The sequence below is a fragment of the Spermophilus citellus genome, assembly GCF_964194105.1.
Source record: "Spermophilus citellus genome assembly, chromosome: 12".
NCBI lineage: Eukaryota > Metazoa > Chordata > Mammalia > Rodentia > Sciuridae > Spermophilus > Spermophilus citellus.
The window spans coordinates 103,624,786-103,642,007 of NC_138198.1; the positions used below are offsets into that span (position 1 = coordinate 103,624,786).

Below are 17,222 nucleotides of genomic sequence, written 5' to 3' on the forward strand. Positions count from 1 at the left end.
CTCTTTTCATCATAGTAGCAGTGTTAAGGGTCTTTGCCTAGAACTATTACTTTGTTAGGATGATATTCTCATTTTATCATTTCTATTTAATTTATTAACCAATACTGTGTGTGTGTTGGGGGGGGGGCGGTGCTGGGGATGGAAGCCAGCAATTCATGCCTGCTAGGCAAGTGCTCTACCACTGAGCTACATCCCCAGCCTTTTTTTTTTTTTTTGTAAACATTTTTATTAGTTATTGATAGAGAATTGAACCCAGTATCTCACACATACTAGGCAAGTGCTCTACCACTGAGCCTCAACTCCAGCTCCATCCCCAGCCTTTTAAATTTTATTTTAGATAGGGTCTCACTAAGTTTTCCAGGCTGACTTTGAACATGTGTTCATCCTGCTTCAGCTTCCCAAGTTGCTGAGATTACATGTGTGGGCCACCACACCCCGCTAGCCAATACTTCTCTAAAGAGAAATGTCTCCTATGAAATATTTTGTTATCTCAAAATAATTGAGAATATATGTGAAAAATATGATCAGTGCTTCTTTCTCTTTAATCCCCTGAGCTTTATCTTCTAAGAAAGCCATCCCACAACATTCCTGCTTCCACCCCTTCCCAGGACTTCATCATTTAGCTCCGCTCACTGTCAGGGCATCCAGAATCTTTAGCACTTCACCTGGGCAGCCAGCTGCTCAGACAATTTCCCTGTGATGCTGGAGAGGAAGATCGCGGAGCCTGGGTAGCTGCTTCGCATCCTGTTGGTCCATACCTGAGTGAAGGCTGAAGTGCTTCCCCCAATTTGTCCCTTGTACTTCCTGCGCACACAGGGTTCTGTGACTGTGCATGGGACCCATGAGTAAGTGGTCCCGTCCTCCCTGCTGCCATCCATGTCATGTTCCCTATTCAGCCTTTGGTAGCAGGGATTGAATCCAGGGGCCCTGAGCCACTGAGCCCCATCCCTAGCCCCTTTTAAATTTTTATTTTGAGACAGGGTCTTGCTAAATTGCTGAGGCTGGCTTTGAACTTGCCTCAGACTCCCAAGCTGTTGGGACTACAGGCAGGTGCCACCATGCCAGGGCCAGCCTCAGGTCATTGAGCTCACTCAGCCTAGGCCTCTGCTGCTTCCCTTCCCCTTTCCCTCTTTTTCTCTCCTCCTCTTCTTCCTTCCTTTTCCCTTTCTTTCCTCCTCTTTCTTCTACATGTACTCCCAGGCCTTGTACATGTAGGGACCCAAGGGCTCCCTCATTTTCTCAGTCCATTACAAATGAGTCCATTCTTTAGGGTCTCTCATCTCACTCTGTCCATCTGAAGGATTTCTTCTCTTTCTTTCTTTCTTTCTTTTTCTTTTTGCTTTGGTACTGGGGGTGGAGTCCAGGGCCTCATGCATGCTAAGTACTCTACCACTAAGCTACACTCCCAACCCCAGCCAAAGAATTTCTTGATTACCCACAGCCACTTTGACTTCTGCCTGCCTCCCTATCATCCTGGGTTATGGACCATTCCTCTTGATCACTCTTTATTTTCTTGTGTTTGTGACCTGATCCCCAGAGGGCTGTCAGTGCCAGAGGCCATGTTCCTCTCTGAAGCAGGCTGCATCTAGAATCTCAGCCATATTTATCACAGGGCTGTTGTGACACTAGTCACGGTGGGTTCACTGAAGCACAGCTGCTTTGCACCGATTCTGAAAGCTGTCTCCACTCGATGCCAACACAGTGTGGAGAAGAGCAGGAATTCTGTCATCAGTCTTGGAAATGTTTGATGTCTACGTGACTGATGTGGTAGATTCCTTTTCATTTGTTGATTAAAGGACATGGTGGTTGTAGCCTGGATCCGATATTGGGCTCTACAGTTGTTCTCTAATCAGATGCTTCTGGGCCCCAGAAACATGCAATTGCTGTAGGTGGCTGTAGTGGAGCCACAGAGAGTGAGCAATCAAAGTGTGGGGCAGGGATCACTGTGACAATGCTCTGTCTACATTAGAGGGTTGTGTTTTTCTGTTTTGGGTCAGGAAGTATAGATGGACCTTACCTTTCATATTGTATTGTTGAGAGCCACAGCCGAGTTGGAATGGCACCTGGCATATTACCAGAAGGAGTGGTTGAGAGGTGATGCCAAGGAGCCATTAAGATGATGATAATTAAGTTAAGCTGTGTATAATTGCTGTGACTGGATGATGCTGGATTGAAACAGGCTGTCTATTCAGTTGTATATGGACCCCTGCTGTCCTGCAATAGGGTGGCGCCCCCATTGAGCCTGTTTCAATCCAGCATCATCCAGTTGAGTTCCCCTTGAGTTCTGGTGAGTGCTTGGTTGGTGAGGTTGCGGTGGAGGGAGTTCCGGCAATAAAGGAGTTCCTGTTTGAACCTACAAGTGCCTCCTTGCAGCTTGGTTATTTTGTGCCCAGCCAGACTGCGGCATTGTATGATTCTGAGTCTCACATACCAAGCCCCTAAACACATACTAGACATTGATTTTGGCAAGGGATGGAAAGAACATGCAAAGCCCCTATGAATGAAATATTTTTGCAAATCTTTCTCTTCTCAGAAATCTGTTTCATTGTACATCTATGGACTTTATCTAATGGTGTTACCGTTGTTGACTGGTGACGAATCCTTGCTTCCCCAATGTTGAAGAATAACACCAGAGAGCACGCTGAGGCAAGGTCAGAGTAGAAATTAGAAGTTTATTAAAGGACAGCAGAAAAGACTTCTCCCTGAGAAAGAAGGGGACCCAAGAGGTGGAATCCGTGGAAGTGCGGTTGTCTCCCCTTTTTATAGTTTTGGTGATGGAATGTGAGGGGGAAGGGTTGGGATATAGGTGGGCCAAACAAGTAATTTGGGCAGGAAGGACTTCATTATCACTTCTTTGAGATGGGCTATCTCCAAATCTGTTGGGGGCTGTTTCCTGGGTTCCATTAACATTTCTTTGGGGTGGATTTTGGCCTAGGGCCTTTCTGGGACTTCATTAACATTCCATGAGTTGTCCTGCCTTTCCCCAGAATCATTATCAGCATGGCCTCCATTTTAGATTTCACTCGATATGATATTAGATTTACCTAACTACACTGACTACCTAATTTTAAATCTGGCTTCAATGGGAGTGGCTGGAAAAACAGCCATCCTGACATGATGGTGGAAAATAGGAAGCAGGAGCAAAACTAGAAATCTGTTTCTAACTTGGCCATGAATATTGTGACCTTGTTCACAACCCTGTGTCTGAGCCTCAGATTCCTTTTCCATAAAATAAGTGATGGGTAAGATAATAATCAAGTTTCATTCTTGGAGATACAGCTGTATTTATACTTTTAGCATTCTCTTTAACATTTACAGACACCATAGTATCTCCTCATTTTGATCCTCACAATAAATCTACAAGGTAGTAGATCTGGCAGACATTCTTATTAGGCTTATTAGACAGATGATGTGTTGAGGCTGAGGAATGGAAGGTGTTTGCTCAAGATTTTATTAAAAATGAAACTCTTCCTCCTGATCCACAATACTCTTAGCAGCAGGCTCAAGCTTGTGGATGGATATATAAGATATGTAAAGGGTATAATTGTTAGATGGACTTATGATTTCTCTAGGTTTACATTGCTGGTCTATCCTTTGATGTGATTGCTTTTACCTGTCGGGTGTTCTGTAATGGTATAATTTACACTAAATGTATTAAATAGGCAATCTTTTTTTTTTTTTTTAAAGAGAGAGTGAGAGAGGAGAGAGAGAGGAGAGAGAGAGAGACAATTTTTTTAATATTTATTTTTTAGTTCTCAGCGGACACAACATCTTTGTTGGTATGTGGTGCTGAGGATTGAACCCGGGTCACATGCATGCCAGGCGAGCACACTACCACTTGAGCCACGTCCCCAGCCCATAAATTACTCTACCTCTCTCTCTTTTTTTTTTTTAAAGAGAGAGTGAGAGAGAGAGAGAATGTTTTTTTTAATATTTATTTATTTATTTTTTTAGTTTTCGGTGGGCACAATATCTTTGTTTGTATGTGGTGCTGAGGATCGAACCTGGGCCGCACGCATGCCAGGCGAGCGCGCTACCGCTTGAGCCACATCCCCAGCCCCTTAAATAGGCAATCTTAATTATTACCTGGGTGGAGGGAGGAGATGGGCAAGGAGAGATGGACAAGGAAAGGGCAAAGAATTAAAAGTGGAACAGCCAGACACTAGTGTAAGTACTCCACCAGTATTACTTAATTCTCATGTTAATCCTAGGAGGAAGGTTTCTCACTATGCACATTTAACAAATACTGAAACCAAGATCTAGAGAAGTTAAATAACTTGTCCAAACTAAAAAGTGTTGGAGCCAGGATGTGGACCCAGGCAATCTGATTTCAGAGTTTGTACTCTAACTATTCTTCTATTAAGGTCATGAGGCTTTGTGAGCTGCTCTAACAAAAAGTCAAAATAAAATAAAATAAAGAATGTCCTCCCAAAGCTAGCAAGATTTCAGAGGAATAAAGGAACTGACATACCATTGACAATGACTTTCATCTTTTTAAAAAGTAATATGTGGGGCTGGGCTTTTGGTGCATGTCTGCAATCCCAGTGGCTAAGGAGGCTGAGGCAGGAGGATCACAAGGTCAAAGCCTTAGGGAGATCCTAAGCAACTCAGTGAGACCTTTTCTCAGCACCACATACCAACAAAGATGTTGTGTCCGCCGAGAACTAAAAAATAAATATTAAAAATTCTCTCTCTCTCTCTCTACCCTCTCTCACTCTCTCTCTAAAAAAAAAAAAAAAAAAAAAAAAGTTTCTAAGCTGCAAGGCCTGAGTTAAAAAGTGAAGGACCAGGTATTGTTAAGTTCCTCTGCTACACCCAGAACCTGAAATTCCTGAGGCAGTTAAGACAACGCCCTACTGGCCATTTAGTTGATTAATAGCCTAGGGCCCTGTGCAGCTTGTCACGTAGATATACAGGGCCCGAACCAATCAGTTTGAATGTGTACCCCGCTTAGGAGTGACCAATCACCCCCGCCCGACCTGTTCCCGCCAATGAATGTACTAATCAGGTTTAAGAATTGTTGTTTGATTTTCCCTTTCAGAAAGGGACATGACCTTTGTCCTTGGAAAAACCCACAGAGCACTCCTAGGCACATTCCCACCCTGCTAAGTTGTTTATCTACCAATAACAGGAGAGATCTGCTGCCCCAGGTGTCCCTGACTCAGTCAGGCTAGGTAGGGATCCATAGCAACCCCCTAGCAGCCACCAATCAGCATGAGACAGGGAAATACCTGGGATGCCAGATGACCCTCCCAGTAGTTTATGGTGGTTGATAACATATTGGGAAACCATGTAGTTCAGCACGAACACCCCTCTTGGCTCAAACCAATCAGTTCAAACGAATACCCCTTTTGTACTGACCAATCACCCCTGCCCGACCTGTTCCTGCCAGTGAATGTGCTAATCATGTTTTAGAGTTGTTATTTGATTTTTCCACGGTGTGTGATGATTTGCTATGATGTATGTGAAGTCCCCGCCCTCTCCAAAGAATGTATAAAACTGCTGCAAACACTGAGTTCGGGGCCTCTCAGCGTCACCAGTTGCTGTGTGTGTGTGTGTGTGTGTGTGTGCGCGCGCGGAGGACCGAGCTAGCTTGCAATAAACACCTCTTTGCTGCTTACATCGATCTTGGGTCTCTGGTGGTCTTTGGGGGTCCCGAATTCGAGCATAACAGGGGCTGGGGCTTGATGGATCCCTCAGCTTGTATAGGAGAGAAATGATTCTGCCCTGCCACTGCCTCTGTAACTACGGAAACAGTCTAGGCCAAACTTGTCTTCCTTTGCTTCACCACACATCTCTGATTCTTCATTCAAGTCTCAGAAGTCTTACAAGAGGTTTTCTTGGAGTCAACTCCAACTGCTCCCCCAACTCTCACACACTGGCAGCCTTCCCCATGCCCTGTTTCTGTGGCCCATCTCAGCACACAGCAGGCTGTGGTGACTGCCTGATGACATTACTGAAGGCTCCCTCTCGGCTACCAGGATTGGGATCCCAAGCTGATCTGGATCTCCTCCCTGTACCCTGACTCATGCTCAGCATGGATTGCAGGAATGGCCCTTTCTCCTTGTCTCTAAGAGTGGGCAGGCTGGGTGGGGTTAGATTCTTTCCAGCTTCACATACTATGTATATCATCTGTTTTTAGCAGACTCTTTAAATAAAGGAATCATTGGGTTTTGAAGAGAAGCCCCAGAATAGGAAATGTCTGTGGATGGGCCCCCAAGTATTCCCTGGCTTTGGTGTGGACATTGAGTCTGGTCTATGGTTGAGTTGGGGGTTTTCATGGCAGGTTGACTAAGTGTGCATGAATATGCCCTTAAACAGTCCACTTGAGAAGAGGGCTTCAGGATGAGGGGTCTTCACTTGTTTTGTGAGTACCCAGATGGCCAGCCACAGTCACACGTGACATGCTAGCTGTGCTACCACAAGTGAATCTGCAGGAGCCCCGATTCACATATCTGCCTGCAGACTGTGGAAGTGGGTGTGTCTGTGCATATGGTTGGGTATGCCTGTGTCAGAGTCTGCGCTGGGTAGCCCTGAGTTGTGGACAGTATGTCAGTGTATGGACTGTGAGCACACATCTCTGTGAATGTGTAGTTTTCAATTCAGCAAATTATTGGGAGCTTTCCGTTCTGCAAGAGCAAGATTGTGGTGTGTCAGCCTGAGTGTACAGTCTTACCTGTGTCTGCATTGTGTGTCCCCTCTGTGTGTCTTTGGGAATACGTTCTTGGCACGTGTCCTGCCTTAACAAGGCGTTTTTTCGCTGTGTGTGTGTGTGTCTGTGCAGCAGTGCCTGAGTCCTGTTTGCAGCTGCCTGCTTGCTTTCCAGCTTCACTTGTGCCCGCAGTCAGGCACTGCACGTGCGCCAGCCTCCATGCGCACGTCCCTGAGTGACCTGTGCGCGATGTGCAGGGACCTCTGGGTCGTGTGCACTTTGTACGCGTGTCTGACTCTCTGCACTAACGAACGCACCTCCACATGTCTGAGAGCACGTCCTTTTCCATATGTGCACGTTCCGTGTGCACGCCGCCCGTGTGTATATGCGTGTATAGGGCGCTGCGCGCGCTCCGACCCGCTGGCGTCCAGGGACCCGCACAGGGCTTCACGCGTCCCGTGGGGGTGACCCCTCCCCCGTGCGCCCCGCAGCAGGCCGCGGCGATTGGCCGCCCGCTCCCTCCCAGCCCTCACCCCTCCCTCCCCCCTCCCCCGCCACCCGCGCGCCCGCGGTCCCCGCTGTCCCCCGCGGTTCCGGCGAGGCCGCGCCGCGCTGCGCTCCGCTCCCATTGGCTGCGCGCGCCTTTGTGTGGCGGCAGCTGCGGCCCCAGCGCCTTTGAATGTCGAGAGGGGCCGGGAAGGGAGCCTTTCCATGGGCCATCTGTCTCCCCGCCAGCCGCCGCCCCACCGCCGCCCGCGCCCCGCGCTCCGCCTCCCGCCCCGGCGGCTCCCGCAGCCCCGCCGCCGCCCGCGCCCGCGCCCCGGAGCCGCGCCACAAAGGGCCCGCGCGCAGCCGCCGCCGCCGCCGCCGCCGCGCGAGGAGCCAGGATGGTCCTGGTCCACGTCGGCTATCTCGTGCTTCCAGTGTTTGGCTCTGTGCGAAACAGAGGTATCGCTTTTTCCTTTCGGGGTCTGCTTCCGAGCGTGGATCGCCGCAGGCACCGGGGCGGGGGCGGGCGCCGCGGGCGGCCGGGGGCTCAGGGCACACCCGTGAGGACGCAGGGCGAGCGGTGGCCGCTCCCCACACCCTTTTGGGGAGACCCCCCGAGTGTCGGGGTGGCCGCCCTCGTGGGAGCTTTTGTAGTGAAGTTAGGGTTTGGCGAATTTGGGTCCCTCCCTCCCTAGCCCCATTTTTATTCTTTGCGGCGGACGTGGTTCCCCCAAATCACAGCCCCTTCCCCTAATACCTAACCCTGTATGATCGAAAGAAGGAGAGATATATGACTCTGTGTGTGTGTGTGTGTGTGTGTGTGTGTGTGTGTGTGGAGAGAGAGAGAGAGAGAGAGAGAGAGAGAGAGAGAGAAGAGAAAGCATGCTTGGTTTTCTGTAATTTTGCTTTTTTGAAGTCTATGTGTATTTTCTGTTGTGTGTGTTTTGTATTTTTTCATTTTTTTGGTTATTAATACCGATGGCTTGTGAGCTGGGATCTGGGTATCTGCCCCATCCCATGCCCCAGCCCCCACCCTCTGGTGAGCACTTGCAAGATTTCCCGTCCCATCCTTTTCTCTCCTTTAACCCATTTTATGTTATTACCCTTGTGCTGTGGCCCTGCTCACATCCCCCTCTCCCCACTTCCCAGTTGTCTTTGTATGACAGTTGCATTTACGGGTTCAAAATGCTTGTGTGTGTGTGCGTGTGTATGTGTGCATGCATGTGTGTGTGCGCGCCTCAGAGATCAGACGTGCGCTGCCGTGCACCCCTGAGTCCTGCCGGAGTGGGGTGTCTGGCCCTTGGGTGTTGCGCTGTGTGTGAGGGTGAGGTGGGAAGCTGCCCCGTGCCAGGCCTTTGCCCCAGGCAGCGGTTGACCAAGCAGCAGGCCAGCGCGGGCTTTGTTTTTAACTGTGATATACGGGGTGTGTTTGCACGGTCCCCCTTTCCCACATCCCCTTTTCCTTACATTCTGCTACAGCAATAGCTTGATTTCCCCCTCTTCTTCCCCCCACCCCACATTTCTTCCATTTTCTTTTAATCAAATATTCCCACCTCCCAAAGCAAATCCAAGATGCATTTCATTTTTTTTTTCTTTTTGTATTCTGCCTCTGGACTCACATTTCTCTTCTTGGAAATGTTTCTTCTCTCCCACTCCACGTCTGCTTAAATCCCTGCTGGCTAAGGCCCTCCTCTCCCACCCCCTCCCTCACACACAGAATGATGTCTTCCCTCTGCCGACCTGGCTCCTTCACGGAGCCAGAGTGGGGGGCGGGGTCGCAGGGCCAGCGCTTCAGTGCGCCCCAGGGGCCGGATTGGGCCAGGCAAGGAAAGCCCGGCCCTCCTTCTTCCAGCCCAGCTGTCCCCAGCCCCGCGCCTGTCCCCAGAACCCAAAAGGCAAGGTTGGCCCCCTTAGGCCTGTTTGAACCGCAGTTTTTTGTGTGATGATAGAATGATGACATTCTGCATTTATCAAATCTTTTTTTTTCTTCATTGTGTAGCTCAGTGAATGGTCAACTCGCTGCTGTGCGCGCTGTGACCCTTCTGCCTCGCATTTAGCTGTATTGTGACACCCTCTTAACCATTTCCTGTCTCCATCTGAGGAAGGCATTGCTATTTAAGCTGCAGTATCCCCTATCTCAGGCCAGTCTAGGTGGGGGGTGAAGGGGTTTGTGAGGAAGAAGGGGGGGGTGCTGCATGAGACTCTTGGAAATGCCAGCCCCCACCCCCAAAGCACAATTATCTCTTATTACTTGGCATTTCCTCTTAAAACGGGTGTGGAACATTACACTAGGCAGAAATTCAAAAATGATTAAGAAGGATGTTGAGCCTGAAAGTATAATTATCCTGATTAAATCATTATCATCCTCATTAATACCACCAATCTCTAAATACCATTGCAGGATGCGGTTTCATGTTTTGAAATTCAAATTGTTCAGCTGCCTTTAAATTTTATTTTTAATACCACTCCCCCCCACAAAAAAATCCCAACAAAACAAATTCTGCCCATCAGTCAAAGTTTACTTTCATGGCAAACACGCCCACAGGAAATTTAAGGGCTGAGGGGTGAGTTGGGCTGTGAGTAAAATTTAGCACAATGTGCTAAGAAATCATGACCTTCCGATAGAGGATACTAATGCTTAACTCAACAAGGTCCTAAACCACAATCTTCTTGTAAAACTATTAGATAGTCTGCCAGCTTAAATCTGTTCCTTTTAGTATCCATTGTAGTAGTGTAGGATGTAGGCCATTTCAGAATAGATGCAGAGAAATAACCATTTTTGTATCTTCATCCTGTTTAGCCGAATACATTGCACTGTAAATCCCTGTTAAGTGGATTCCTTTTGCCTTGGCATAGAGGCTGCAGCACCCCATTTTCCAGTTGTCCGGGTGGCCATTGGCTGGCTTCCAGGCAGCACCCAGACGTAACTGAGGATTGCATTTAGTTGGAGGCAAAATTATTTAATATCTATCTGTTAAAAAGAAAAATCTTTGATGAAATGGCAGTTGCTGCTTTTAAGCCTCTGAAAATTTGGTGTACCAAGGTCTCTGGCTTGAGGGGCTGTGGCCATAGGGTCTTAATTATTTAATTGTACAATGTCAAGAGCATCTTTGGACATCTGCCCTGGCCCTCAGAACTGCCCCTTTAACAGCCGGCTCCCTTCTGCTGCTTGGCCAGCCAGACCTGCTCAAAAACTGAAACAAAACAGCAGCAATCATGAAAGAATAAGGCCCCTACTTCGAGGGCCCTTCCAAAATAAAGTCCCAAGTAGCCTCCCCAGACTGCCATTTGGCAATCTGAAAAGAAAGAGGAAAAAAAAAAAAAGAAAGAAAGAAAGAAAAAATCTCAGCAAAATGGTTTTCCATTAAACAGGGGTAGCGTGTTCTGCTGTGCTGAATTACTTCCTGTTCTTATTTTGTGGGTAATTTTTTCTGTATCAAATATCCTTTTGGTTGTGTATCTTTTTCACCTTTTCTTGTACTAAAACTAAAGCATGATCTGTATTTTTTTACATCCCCCAGTTGACACTGTACAGCGCTCGGTTAGAGATGTTACCCCGCTGAACCGTACTGTGGTACTGTGGTCGTGCAGCCCGGGCCATCTGCTCATTGTACGCTGCTTTTGTTCTGTTGCCCTTCCGAAGCATGGTGGGCCCAGCCTTTTTTTTTGTATCGTGTGCATGACGACATTGTTACACACAGAATCCACTAATACTAATATACAATCTCTCAATAAAGAACTAGTTTTCCTATATTAACCTAGTGTGCTTTTTCTCTTGCTGTTTTCCCATTTATTGTCGTATCCCGCTGTTTAGATTTCCCCCTTGCTTTTCTATCCCCACCCCTCACCCACCACCCCCACCTCCCATTGTAAGATTTGAGTGAATGCCTTTTCTTTTTACTTTCTTTTTTTTTTTTCTCGTGGTACAGATATGGTGACTTTAGTCTCATCTAGTCCATATCTTTTAACAATAGAAGTCTGGGGCAATGGGAGAGGTCAGTTCTGTCACCCTGAAACAGCTCAACTGCTAGAGAGGGCCCCTATCTTTGGCCACCTGTATATTCAATAGCCTCCACATTTCATGTTAGTTTCCAAGTTACACAGGCACTGAGTGTCTGTCGCTGGTGAGGGAAGGGGAGATGACACCAAGGTTGAGAAAAGGGATACTGTTCTTAACTAGCAATCTTGTAGCATTTCAGATTCGCCTGAAAACCCCATTTTGAGTTGTGTTTTAACTTTTCTGTTTCCTGTCTCATTGATTTACTGTCCTTATAAATCATGCTGGGGGTGACATGTGACATGTAGTGGAAGTCATGATTTGGAATTTTAAAGGACCCTCTTCTATGTGCATATTTAAATTCTCAGGACCTACAGTGTAAGTTGGACATTGAGATCCTGGATAAGGAAGATATTTCAAACAGAAAGCGAGACTACCCCCACCCCATCCTGGGCCGGCAGCCCAATCTGGTTCCGTAGGAATAAGCAGGTCTATGCCCTCTGCAGGCTGCGAGCTGGTTAAAGCTGATTATAGCCCGCTTGCCTGACAGCTGCTTCGTCTGTGACCCTAGGGCCTCTCTTTGGAGAAAGCAAGCCAGATCCCCGCCATTGTCTAAGTGTGTGTGTGTTGGAGTGGGGGTGGGGGAGGTCAGGAGGAAAGTCAAGACCTACCTTCAAATTGAATTCGAAGAAGAACCCTTAAAATATGTCTTTTCCCTTTAATTGCATTGGAGGAGCCAGTGGAGAGGTATTTTTTTTCTCCAGAGTGGAACCCGATTCCAAGCATTTGTTAATTTACACCTATTCCATTTCAGCCCAGAACAAGCCTTGCTAAATGAAGCATCATAGACACGCAAGGAAATCAGTTGATTAAAGAAATTCATGGTTCCTTCAAAAGGTCATCATTTTGAAGCTGTCTCTGTGTTGGCGGATGTGCCTGGTCCTCATTCCTCTGGGCTCTCTCCCTGGCCTGCCCCTTGTCTTTCCCCTGCCAGCAGGCACACCCTGCCTGACTACCCTGCCTGACCACCCTGCCTGACCACTGGGCTTCCTCACCTTGTGTATTCAGGCAACAACTCCCCTCTGAATCATGGTGCCCTCTCGGCTCTGGCCCTTTGTTCTCCTGCTCTTCCCAGCCCAGTGGGAAAGCTGAGCTGATTTACCGTGACACATGGACACATATGGATGTTCCAGGCAGAGGCAGGTGCTGTATAGTGTGCGAGAGGGGATACGTAGGTCTACAGTCTGTTGTGGATTTTTTTCCCCCTCTTCTTAAAAAAAATTTTTTTTGTTTACACAAGACTTTTGATTTTATTCCTTGTTGGAGAAATCAAAATAAACCACCCCCAATTCAACCTCTGCAATAAAAAAACTCTCCTAAATCAGGAGGCCAATTTCTTTTTTGTCCTAAAGATGACATCATTAGCCAACTCTTAAGATTTTATTTCTCAAAATGAGTGTTGTATTTGACAGTGCCGTTTGAGGATAGTTTAGTAGCCTAGTAATAATATAGGAAGCATTGGGGTTAGTGGGTAATTATGTTTTAACAATTTATCAAGTACACACTATATTTCACCCAGGTTGTCAGAACTAAACACTTATTATATTAAGGACTGGATGATTCAAGAACTGCAAAGCTGTTGTACATTAGGTATATTCTCTCAACCTTCTGACACATATCTGCTTTAATAGCTTTTGACTCTAGGATCTTGGAAAAGCCACCTGTTAGGTGGACTCTCTGCCTCCTACTCTGTAATAAGATGGAGCACAGCTTTTGTTTACAGTTCTTTCTGAACTTGAGGACTTCTCTCTTGACTAGCATCAGATAAAGCCTACTTAATTAGTGAGTTTCCTTAGATAACAATTTCTCACAAACCAGCAAATACTTTTGAGGTTAGGGAAAAAGGTCACCGAGAGAGCTGGAACCCTCATATGCAGACAACAGAGCCTAAGCCATCTCTCTCTTGCAGTTTTCTCATTTCCTGCCCCACCCTTTGCCTGTGTCCTCCTCATCTTTAAATAAGCATCCTGCAGTGTCACATTGGAAAACTTGGTGGTTTGCTAGGCAAGCGAAGCTACAGCTCTGTGCTGGATTCACGTTCATGGTGGGGCCCTTTCCTGGGGGGAAGGCCATGAGACAACATGCCCTTCATTGATCTGGACATGACTTTGGTTCTGTCAATTCTACCCACCATAGGTGCACAGATGGGTGGAACACTCTTGCCTTAGTTTCTCTATGAATCTAAAGAGCTTTTTAAAATTCTTGGCTTAATACAGTATGAATTCAAGTTAGTATTTATTAGTATCTGGTGTGGTTTAGCCACAGCTGAGCCAATGTATTTCTAAGAGAATTGGGGGAGGGGCAGGCTTGCCTTGAAAGGACTCAGATTTTTCAGGATAATTTTTAAAAAATCTTTTAAAAATGGCATGGACAGCATGCCTTTATTCAATTTATTTTTTAATGTGGTGCTGAGGACCAAACCCAGTGCCTCACACATGCTAGGCAAGTACTGTGCCACTGAGCTACAACCCCAGCCCAGATTTTTCAGGATAATTTAAGAGTGAAAAACAAAGCGGACCCTACAGTTGCACCCCTCGCAATGCCTGAACCTCATGTGCCCAGTCATTCATTCATTCACTCACTGGTTTGTTCATTAGTTAATGAGTGTTCATTAAATACCTGCTTGGGGCTATACACTGTGCTAAGGGGGATGCAGAAGAAAGGGGAACCTTCAGGGGTTTGTGCTGAGGCCGAGAGAAGACTGTGTAGGAAACCAGATGCTGTCTAAGATGTCTGAGCTGAAGCATCCAAGTGAATGGCAAGACATCCTGGCCAGCGAGGCAGCGGGGAGCAGCCCAGGGTTTGAGTCCGAGGCCTATCCTGACTGGAGGGGTGAAGGTAGACCATAGCTCTGAGCATCATCTGAACAATGACCATCATGGAACCCTCCTGATAGGGTGCATTCAAATCACATGTCACAAGCAGGAGCAAGGACTAGCAGCTGGCTGCCTCTCCCCTCTCCAACTGTACTGGCTTGAGGACCAAATAAAGTGAGAGACGACCTCAGGGTGGGGTAGGACAGTCAACTGGTTAGCACATGGGGGTGGAGAAAGAGGGGAGAGCACTAGGTGGGAGTGGGGAACAAATGAGTTTTGGGCCAAGGCCAGTGGCTCTGCTGTTTTGTTAAGAATGGAACATAGGAACATGCACATAAGGAGGGAGAGGGGAGTGTGGGTGGGTTTGTGGGTGACAGGGGCAGCAGGGTCATTGTCCTGCTCTGAATGGCTCTCCATAGGAGCCACACAGCAGGAGGTCTGCAGAATGTGGGGAAAAGGCTGCAAGAGATTTGAAAGCCTTTGGAAGTAGGGCTTGCTCCTGTGGCCACTGGGAGCTCTCTGGGGTCAGAGTGTTTAGATAGCTTATTCTGTTGATGACAGAAGGGTGAGACTAAGGGGCTAAGGCCAGGGAGGAGGACATGGCAGGCTTCTAGGGATGATGGGGACCCAAACCCTAGGCCTGGGGAATGGGAAGAGGCCCAGCATAAAAGATTTTACCACAAGGAAGGAGCAAGAAGGACTGAGGCCATGCCGGGGGCAGCTGAGGGGCAGAATGTCTTTGGCGTGCCTGGGAGAATGTATGGCCGGCCATGAGGACAAACCAGGAAGATGGGAGGAGCAGCCAGCTTTGGGGACAAATGAGTCCAGCGTGTGGATAAATGTAGAATTTGGCAGAGCGAAGGGCGTAGAGTCTGGGAGTAGAGACTTCTAGTACTTTTAAACGCAGAGCTCCAACTGGGGTAGGAAATGAACTTCAACAGTAAAAATTCTTCATATTTGCACGACAGTCCCTCAAAACATTATCTCCAAGCCCGACATCCCTGTACTGAGTGGTTCACAGGGCTATTTAACCCTAGGAGCAGCCTCTCCTACAAAGTTAGCCCCTCAGCAGCTGTACCACTCTACCGTGGTATCTCATTTTGAACAAGTTTTACCGAATTTCCTTCTTCCCAAGAAGCAAGACGCAGGACAGGCAAGTGCCAGGATTCTTGCCTCCATGGATTGGCAAAAAGGTCACTCACCCCCCCCCCCCCCATGGAGAAGGAGGAGCAGGAGGGGGCCGCCCTGGATGGCAGAGTGGGAGACCAAGGCAGGGGTGTGGTAAATGGGACAAGGGCGAGGGTGAAGGAGGGGCAGGGCTCTGGCCTCAGGATTGGTCCTTGTCTGCAGTGAGGGATTTCCCCCAGTCAAAGGATTCAAGGCTCTTCCTCTTCCATTGTCTCACTTCCTCCTGGACGTAGCTAGTGAGAAGGTAATTGGGGTGGAGAGGGGAAAACTGAGGCGGAGAGAGTGGGGGGAGGCCCTTGCCCTCAGCTAGTAACTGGCTGAGTCATGTGACTGAGAGCTCAGCCTCGGCTTCCCGCTTTGCCCTCCACAGCTTGCAGGCTGCCAGGACCCATCAAGACTAGACAAGCCCCAGGGAGCCATGCCCGTGTCCGCTACTGCTTGTGACACCAGGAGAGGCCTCTTCCCGTCTCATGGCCTGTCAAGCTACAAGGGAGTTTAAGTTCCCTGCACCGAGCTTAGAGATAGACAGGGGCTGGCCTATGTGGGTGCCTGGAAGACCAAAGAACATCTTGGGTAGGAAAGACGCAAGGGGCTGGGACCTGGGGTGGTGAGTTCTTTAGCCTCAGGTGCCACCTCAGAGGAAGCCTGGCCAGCTCACTGGGGGCCCCTGAGGGTGGTGCAGTCTGTGCTCTGATTTCCATTGAAATAATAGGTATCTGCTTCCCAGTTTTGCCTCAGCTGTGTCTTGAGCATATTTTGCATCTTTTTGTAGATACTTTTGATGCTTTCTCAAATTAGATCTCTTACATCATGGAGGTAGTATAATTCCATTTTGGAAAGTTGAGAAAGGAAACCAAAGGGGAAATGTCTCTTAGGAGCCCAGCCCCTGTGATCACATGAGTGAAATGCTTTCCACCTTTTTGCTCATACATTTGTGTGTGTTTTGTAGATCTATAAACATGGTGAATATACAACTTGGCAGTCTCTCATTTTTAATTTAACGTTACATCACAAACATCACTTTTAGTCATTGCATAGTATTCCACTTGAATGGTGGCTTAATTGTCAGGGCTGGTGACTTCTGATGCGCTCAGATTGCCACAGGTCACAGGGACTGTCTGTGCTAGTCCACCCCTGCGTGCCTTCAACTGTACTAAGCCATGTGGGAAGGAGGGCTAGTGGACTGGCCCAACAGGCCCCAAGCCCCTCTGCTCACCAACAAGTTCCATGGGTGTGCAAGATAGAAGGGCCTGGGAAAGGATTAAGATTGGGATAAACTCTTTCTGTGGCCTGGATTCTGGCCATTGTTCTGCCACAAACACCCACTGTGATCTCTCACTCTTCTTTTTGGTACCAGGGATTAAACCCAGGGGTGCTTAACCACTGAGCCATATCCTCAGCTTTTTTTTTTTTTTTTAATATTTTATTTAGAGACAGGGTCTCCCTGGGTTGCTGAGGGCCTCATTAAATTGCTGAGGCTGGCTTTGAACTTGAAGTCCTCCTACCTCAGCCTCCTGAGCCACTGGGATTACAGGCCTGCGCCACTGCGCCTGGCTCCCATGGTGATCTTGAGCAAGTCCTTTCCTCCCATTAGTTCTCAGTTACCTGTCAAGTGGCTGAGTCCACGGTTTGTGCCTTACGGGTCTTGTCACATGAAGTAATGCATATGCAACAGACGGAGAAACCAGCCAAAGGGAAGAGTAATGATGGTGACTAGCATCGTGCACAATGGAAATAGTCCTGGCTTCGAGTCCTGCTCTGTCAATAATCACCCATGTGATGTTGGCCAAGTCTGACTGCTCGGCCCCTTCACTTTCTATCTGCCAAGGGAGATAATTGACCTAATTGCCCCTTCCTGCTCGGAGAAACTGTGACTTCCTCCCGATGACAATAACTTATGCTTTTCTTGCTTTTTCTCCCTCCCATTGGGACAGCAGCCACACACTCCTCAGCACTCAGTGGCACGTGCCCTTTCCCTGGCCTGGTCACACAGCACCATAGGTGGGAAGGGAGCAGTCAT

The 17,222-nt window shown here is 48.0% G+C and overlaps 1 protein-coding gene across 1 annotated transcript in view; it reads left to right on the forward strand.

Annotated features, from left to right (window-relative positions):
• The first annotated feature begins 7,120 nt into the window (after nucleotides 1–7,120).
• ARK2C (arkadia (RNF111) C-terminal like ring finger ubiquitin ligase 2C) overlaps nucleotides 7,121–17,222 on the forward strand; it is a 108,169-nt gene continuing 98,067 nt past the window's right edge. Inside the window, exon 1 of the mRNA XM_081263357.1 lies at nucleotides 7,121–7,600. Coding sequence (XP_081119483.1) covers nucleotides 7,540–7,600 — 61 coding nt within the window. The 5' untranslated portion in view covers nucleotides 7,121–7,539. The remainder of the gene's footprint in view (nucleotides 7,601–17,222) is intronic.